General features: G+C 49.8%; 1 protein-coding gene across 1 annotated transcript; it reads left to right on the top strand.

Moving 5' to 3' along the window:
• Positions 1-4,203: 4,203 nt before the first annotated feature.
• On the top strand, positions 4,204-6,324 carry LOC124704248 (40S ribosomal protein S6). Its single transcript, XM_047236493.1, has 6 exons — positions 4,204-4,262; positions 4,341-4,405; positions 5,085-5,142; positions 5,226-5,334; positions 5,421-5,693; positions 5,866-6,324. The coding sequence occupies exons 1-6, from the start codon at positions 4,257-4,259 to the stop codon at positions 6,105-6,107; spliced, it is 753 nt and encodes a 250-aa protein (XP_047092449.1). The 5' UTR covers positions 4,204-4,256; the 3' UTR covers positions 6,108-6,324.
• The last annotated feature ends 1,485 nt before the right edge of the window (positions 6,325-7,809 follow it).

Raw genomic sequence — 7,809 nt, 5'->3', positions numbered from 1 at the left:
TACTTTAATAACAAATCACTAGAGTAGCACATGGATAAATTGTGATACAACATGCTGCAATCATAAAGAGATATAAATAAGCACCTCACTATACCATTCAATGAGTAAGTATTCGTGAAATCTAGCCTAAGAGACCCACACGGTGCACACATCTGTCACCTTTACACACGTGGGACGAGGAGTCTCCGGAGATCACATAAGTAAAACCCACTTGACTAGCATAATGACATCTAGATTACAAACATCATCATATGAATCTCAATCATGTAAGGCAGCTCATGAGATTATTGTATTGAACTACATAGGAGAGAGATGAACCACATAGCTACGCGGTACGGCCCCGAGCCTCGATGGAGAACTACTCCCTCCTCATGGGAGCAGCGGCGGTGATGAAGATGGCGGTGGAGATGGCAGCGGTGTTGATGGAGAAGCCTTCGGGGGCACTTCCCCGCTCCGGCAGGGTGCGGAACGAGAGATCCTGTCCCCGGATCTTGGCTTCGCGATGGTGGCGGCTCCGGAAGGTTTTCGTGGTTTTCGTCAATTGGTATCGGGTTTTCCGATCCGGGGGCTTTATATAGGCGAAGAGGCGGCGCGGAGAGGGCCGACGGGGGGCCACACCATAGGGCGGCGCGGCCCCCCTCGGCCGCGCCGGCCTAGGGTTTGGTGGCCCCGTGGCCCCCCTGCGGTCCTTCCCGGGTGTTCGGATGCTTCCGATGAAAATAGGAACTTTGGCGTTGATTTCGTCCGATTCAGAGAATATTTCGTTACTAGGATTTCGAAACCAAAAACAGCAGAAAACGAGGAGCGGCACTTCGGCATCTTGTTAATAGGTTAGTTCCAGAAAATGCACGAATATGACATAAAGTGTGCATATAACATGTAGATAACATCAATAATGTGGCATGGAACACAAGAAATTATCGATACGTTGGAGACGTATCACCCCCGGATAATCCGGCCTCCTGGTACAAAACCATGACAATGTCCGGGCAATTGTCCGGCCCCTATCCGGAGAAGCAATTCACGGGTCCTTAGCCATTTTCGAGGGGGCCGGATATTCTTGAAATATCCGGCCCGGATAATCCGGCCCTGGGACAAAACCGGGACAATATCCGGGCAAATGTCCGGCCCCTATACTGAGCAGCATTTCCTCAAGTCCTTAGCCGAAATTCTGGGGGCCGTATATTTTGGAAATATCCGGCCCGGATTATCCGGCCTGATGAACATTTTTGCAAATGCTTTTTGACAGCACTCACCACATCCAACACACATACAAATGTATCTATGTAATCCCTGTACCACTTAAACAACCATTAGTGTATCACATACATTGACATCAAACACTCAAAACATAATATGAGAGATGTTCTTTCAACCGGGCCGTCCGCGGAGACGCAAACCTGGCCCAAATATGCGCCAGGTTTGCGTCTCCGCGGATGCTCGGCGGTCGTGCCGAGTGTCCGCCGAAAAAGACGTAGGACCCGCGCGTCAGTGGCTGGAAGGCGATATTATTCCCAGCCATTCCCCCACGCGAAATTGGAAACTAGACTGGCGCGAGCAGTCCAGAAGCGATGGACGTCCTCGCCGCCGCAGCTACCGCCATGGATGCGGAGCAAACCCTCGCACCTGCCGCCGCCCCACACTCCCCCGTAGCCACGGCCATAGCCAGAATGGACGGCTGCGGCTCCGGCGGAAGCAAAGCGGGCCGCCACCGGCGGCGGCCGGGAGGCAAAGCCGAAGGCGGCAAAGAAGGTGCTCTCCGCGGAGGAGAAAATCGTGGAGGCCGCGAAACATCGCGGGCGGCGCAAGAACCAGAAGATCAAGACTGCCGCGGCCGCCAACCAGCAGGCCTGGCAGATGCAGATCAAAGCCGGCGTCGCGCAAGTAGCCCTCCATCCGAGCTTAGCGGAGGACTACATGCTCATCAAGAAAGAGGGGATGGCCGGCATCGCGCCTCCGGCCTCGTCGGTGAGCTCGGTAAGTTCCCAGCTGCGCCCTGGAACTCCCGCTCCCTTGCAGGGCCACGCGGTGTCGCGGTTCGCCTCCGGCCTGCCGCCGGTGAAATTGACTGGGGCGACGGTTCCCGACCTCAACCGGACGCCTAGAAGCGGTGACTCCTGCCCGGGCGCGACACAGAAGACGCGCCAGGTGCCGGAGGAGAGCATGCCGCAGCCTCGCATCCTGTTCGACGAAATGGCGCCACCTGCCCCGACGATGGACGACCCGGTACGTGAGCTCTGTCAATGTGTGCGAGTGCCGTGTATCATGCGCCATTGATTCAGACATCCAGGAAATTATCTACGGCGGCGGCTTCGTTCGCGATGATCGGGCCGGGACATGCGCGCATGATGACTGGCCACCAACGCAAGATGCGGAGGACATCGAGACCGCACGACTGTTCGCCACCCAGCAGACACAACCAACACCCGTGTCCGTCGACGACTTCGACGACGCGCCAACACAGCCTATCCCCACGGACATTGCGACGAAGAAGAAGGGCAAGAGCTTGAGGACACAAGGCTTCGTCGACGACGAGGATAAGTGTTTGTGTGAAGCATGGTCGGCAACGACCCATGATTGTATCAATGGCGCCCGAGCAAAGGGCAAGGTCTATTGGGCCAAGGTCTTGCAGCGGTACAACGAGACGAGGATGCACCCGCCCTACCATATCACAGGCCCTCGGACGGAAGAGTCCCTCCGGAAAAGACGGAACTACATCAAACAAGAGACAAGCAAGTTCTGCTCGGCGGTCGAACATGCTATTAACAACCCCGTAAGCGGCACTGGCGTCATGACAGTGGTAAACACGATACAACCATCATCATTCTACACAATTTGCGTCATTGCGTCAATTTACGTCATTGTACATCGTTGGCAGCTATGATTGCAGGTATCCCGCGCCTTGGAGAAGTTCAGGGCGACGCACAAGAAGGGCTTCCATATGGTCCATTGTTGGGAGGTGCTCAAAGACAACAACAAGTGGATGATAAGCTTTGCGTCCTACCAAGAAGCTGTGAAGAATGGGACAACAGTCACCCTCGACGGCGAAGACGACGATCAAGGCCGTCCAGTCCTTCCACCTCGTCCACGAGGCCATAAGGCTACCAAGGCCGATCTTGTCCGGGAGCGCGAGCCATTGCGTTCATGCGGAGCATGGAGAAGATAATGGCCGACAACCGATGCCGCCATGGCTGCTAGGGACGAGAAGAGGCGTCCGGAAAAGAGGCCGCATCCGCCATCTACCGGAACCTCGCCAAGGAGGTCCTCGATTTCCAAAGGCTGGACATCGAGCCAAAAAGGCAGACGCCGAGGCCAAATTGCGTGCAGAAGACACAAGGATCATGCTTGCCGACTTGAGCGCCGTCGACGACGACACCAGGGCATGGTTCATGAAGAGGCGCGCCGAAATCCGCGCGCGAGACGCCTGATCGCCGACGCCATGCGCCCAACACCTTGGCCTCCTTTTGGACTTTTTTAATTGCTGTTCAGGCCTTGTTGTGCCCCTTTTGCTCCACTTTGCGCCGTACGAGCTGCAAAGTGTGATGAACTTGTTTCAGCCCTCAATTTGCGGCTGTATTTTCGTGCAAAGTCGACGCTATTTCATCTTTTTTTGAATTCTGGCCTGCGCCGAAAATGCGTCGCCCCGCTGGAGCCAACCCCAGACGCAAACGGACGCACGACCATTTTCACGTCCGCCAGGCGACGCAAACGGACGCCCGCGGACAATTTGGACGTCCAAAATGCGTCGCGCCGCTGGAGATGCCCTCATAAACAAGTCTTGCCTCGATGAAACCTATCATATCAGAAATAAGAACAGCAAATGACATTTATATCCCCAGGTTTGCCCAAAAAGAAACTGACGGTATATTGACCAGAGGGCTCCAGCACCTATGAAACCTCATCAAGGCCTAGCCCTTTTGGGCTCTTTCTGTGCTTTAATTTAATTGGGTTATTACCAGAAGAAAGTCCAACGGAGCGGGCCACAAATGGGCCACTTTCCAGGACACAGCATGCGGATCCAAACCCATGGCCGCTCTTCTCACGGCCCAGGTCACCCGACAATTCCATCAACGGCTGAGATCGACTCTCGCGCCCGCTTGCAAACCCCTAGCCCCACGCGGTATTATATAAAGCTCCATCCGCCACTTCCCATCCAGCCTCTTCGTCGAAAACCCTAACCCTTCCGAAGCCGCCGCCGCCGCCGCCACCCCGAGCCCGGGCGCCTCGACCGCTCGAGCTCCCGCCGCGCCGCCGCCATGAAGGTACCCATTTCTTAACCACGGCAAATCCCTCGATCCCTGACGCGATTTGGTCTGACCTGGTTACTCGTATTTTCGCAGTTCAACATCGCCAACCCGACCACCGGGTGCCAGAAGAAGCTGGAGATCGATGACGACCAGAAGCTGTGAGTGCTCTTACCGACCTCTCTCTGTATCTTGTGTTTAGATGACCGATCTGTGCTTAGATGTGTCGAAATCCCTTACCTGTCCTGTTAATTTAGCGTTCATTCGCCCCTATTCATTGCCGAGGTCGATAGTCTCTATACGCGGTAGATAAGTGAGCTTAGTCTTTGTTCTCTGATTTATCAGCGGAAGACGGGGAAACATGCATGCGTCCTGTTTTAGTGAAGGTCTGTTGCTAAAATAGTAATCGTACATACTTTTGTTTAGATCTTGAAGACTTCTACTAGTTAGGTTGAGGTTGAGGGTAATCTAGGAAAGGGATTAGCAGCCGTGGATTAACATCAAATTATGTCATAAACGTAATATCCCGTGCAATGTTTTGCCACCCTTGGTTTGTTTTGTTTGATGGATCTTTGCTTACTCTCTGAAGTGGTTATATGCCTGCTTTAGTTATATTGTTATGCTTATTGATTTAGTTATAAGAAAATGCTTAGGTTTGAATTACTTGGATGGCAGATGTCGACTAATCTTTACCCACTTGTGGCATACTGATTTGTGCTTTAGTCATATTATTATGTTTGGTGATTTAGTCATGTCAATTAATCTGCACCCATTTGTGTGTCATGCTCATTTATTTAACTCCTTTTCGTTTGTAACTAATTCGTCTTTTCTCTTGTGCAGTCGTGTCTTCTATGACAAGAGGATTTCCCAGGAAGTTCTTGGTGATCACCTTGGCGAAGTAATTTTTCTAACATACTGTTCGATTCTTCAAAGTATTGCTAGGTGAAAACTAGATTTCTAAAGTTGGTTGTGCTCTTATAGGAATTCAAGGGCTATGTCTTCAAGATCATGGGAGGCTGTGACAAGCAGGGTTTCCCCATGAAGCAGGGTGTCCTTACCTCTGGACGTGTCCGCCTGTTGCTACACAGGGGTATGTGTTATAATCTGGATCTTACAGTCATCCAATAGTTTCAACTGTACAGTAGTTCTTACAATCCAAATTAATATTGGTTGCAGGCACCCCATGCTTCCGTGGATTCGGAAGGCGTGATGGTGAGCGCAGGAGGAAATCTGTCCGTGGTTGCATTGTCAGCCAGGACCTCTCTGTCATCAACTTGGTGATTGTTAAGAAGGGTGAGAATGACCTCCCTGGCTTGACCGACACTGAGAAGCCCAGGATGAGGGGACCCAAGAGGGCATCCAAGATCAGGAAGCTTTTCAACCTTGCTAAGGATGATGATGTCCGCAAGTATGTCAACACCTACCGCAGAACCTTCACCAACAAGAAGGGTGAGCATAGCTAATCTTTTGATCATCTTATGTTACATTTGTGTCCATCCATCTTGCTGTGTTTACTTGTTATATTGAATACTATTCTTGCTGCTGTAGAATTATGCTAGTTAGGATTTGATCAATTCTAACAGTGTATGGCATATATCTAACTGAACTTTCTGCTTTGTAGGCAAGAAGGTGAGCAAGGCTCCCAAGATCCAGAGGCTCGTGACTCCATTGACCCTTCAGAGGAAGAGGGCGAGAATTGCCCAGAAGAAGCAGAGGATTGTCAAGAAGAAGTCCGAGGCTGCTGACTACCAGAAGCTTCTTGCCCAGAGGCTCAAGGAGCAGAGGGACCGCCGGAGCGAGAGCTTGGCCAAGAAGAGGTCCAGGCTTTCCACCGCCAAGGCTGCCCCAGCTACCACCGCTTAAGATTGCTGCCGTGCCTACCAAGATATAGATGAGAACCGCTTGTCATTGGGATGGATAGACCTGCTACCGTTAGCTTTCTTCTTTAAAATGCGCCGTTTTCCATGAACCAAGATGTCGTCTGAAATTTTTGAGTACTCGTTGCTGTTATGTTATTCCTGAAGCTATAACTTGAGCCAACTATTTACTTGGTTTGCATATGCTGTTTGTGTTTTCTGCCTTTCAACTTGCGTTTATACTGTTGTTACTCTTCCTTTTTGCCGTTGGTACTGTGCTTGTGTTGGTTTTCATGTTATGTAGGTTGTGGTTTTGGAAACTAATATTGTGCAGGCTCAGCAGCCGAAGCCCTATGTCAGCCACTGAGTGTTATAGTTACTTGTGCACTTTTTAAAACAAACCGAACTGTCGAACAAAACATTCATATGATTTTTGTTGTTTTTTGCAATATGAATGTAACTGGCAGGTCCTATTTATCCGAACTCCCTATGCTTTGTGCTCACACACACTTATACTTAAGTAGGCATAGCTCCGTTAAGAGCTCATCGAACTTTACTTCTAGAGTGAGACCTGTGATAGAAGGGGTAAAGGTGAATTTCAGTCCTCTTTCTCTCGGAAATATACGCCACATCTCTCAAGCTAGGTATCGGTGAAGTCCGTCATGGAATTTCAGTGGTAAGTCGTGAGAGTCATGCGCCAGATCAAGGGCTCTCTCATCTCCTATTTGGAAATGTATAGGTTCTATAAGTGGCTAACCGCGGGTAAAGGAAAAGGCTGATCATCAAAAGTCATCTAATCCATCTAAGTGCCGGTATTGCCCAGTGCTTGACTGGAGTTGTCATGATACCCGGATACTCACCTCACTATACGCCAATTCAGGGAAAGGTCATGCTTCCTTGAAAGATAGTCTCAACACTCTCGATGAGAAACGAGAACCCAGCCAACGAAGGTTTATGCATATATTGGTCCGCATCCAGAGGAAGTCAAGGTTTCCAGATGTGCTTATCCCTGCTTGCTGATATGCAAATCGATTGGAATTGGCAAATCATAGAGTTTGTCGCTGACAAGAGCTGTTTTGGCCATGGTGATCCTCCTCCCAATACCCATTCCTGCGAATTCCCAATCCAATTAATTAGTATAATGTGTAGAAGAAAAAGGGGAATCCATGAGAAAGCCCATATTGTTCGTGGCAATGGAACATTCCTTTCCACTTTTTTGGATGGAGATCACTGACGAGCACTCTTGCGCAAATCAAGAGTAAAGGTGAGTCAGCTCATGTGCCACTCCGTTGGGTTCTTGCGGACAATGCTTCAAATCATCACAGCCTCACAGTACCTTTGTATTCAAAGGGATCCTTCTACTCAGGGGCGAAGCTCCCAGTAGGGCAAGGTAGGGCAGCCGCCATACCTTGATGTTTGATGAATATATTTGGATACGCGTGTTTTTTCTGAACATTTTGAGTGGTCATACGTCGAAAACGGACTCTATATGAGAAAGTTATGCATGTTTCGGTGAACAATGCGTAAAATCGATTACAAACCAAAAAAAAAAACATAGACTATTTTTACCTACAAACATCAACTCGTATTCTAGGTTCAATGTAAATAACATTGCTTTTATTACATAGATTTATCATTGAATGTACCCTACTATATACAAGATAAGCTTGAGTTATTTATTATACATACTTGTAGAATTGAAGACTTCA

The sequence above is a fragment of the Lolium rigidum genome, chromosome 3 (genome assembly GCF_022539505.1).
Source record: "Lolium rigidum isolate FL_2022 chromosome 3, APGP_CSIRO_Lrig_0.1, whole genome shotgun sequence".
NCBI lineage: Eukaryota > Viridiplantae > Streptophyta > Magnoliopsida > Poales > Poaceae > Lolium > Lolium rigidum.
The sequence above is the reverse complement of the archived record's forward strand: the minus strand, read 5'-3'. Positions and strand labels throughout refer to the sequence as shown.

Excerpts from the sequence above, each read along its gene's own strand:
- LOC124704248 (XM_047236493.1), top strand. Across the intron at positions 5,143-5,225 it reads TTGGTGATCACCTTGGCGAA|GAATTCAAGGGCTATGTCTT; the intron begins GTAATTTTTCTA and ends GTGCTCTTATAG. Across the intron at positions 5,694-5,865 it reads AACCTTCACCAACAAGAAGG|GCAAGAAGGTGAGCAAGGCT; the intron begins GTGAGCATAGCT and ends TCTGCTTTGTAG.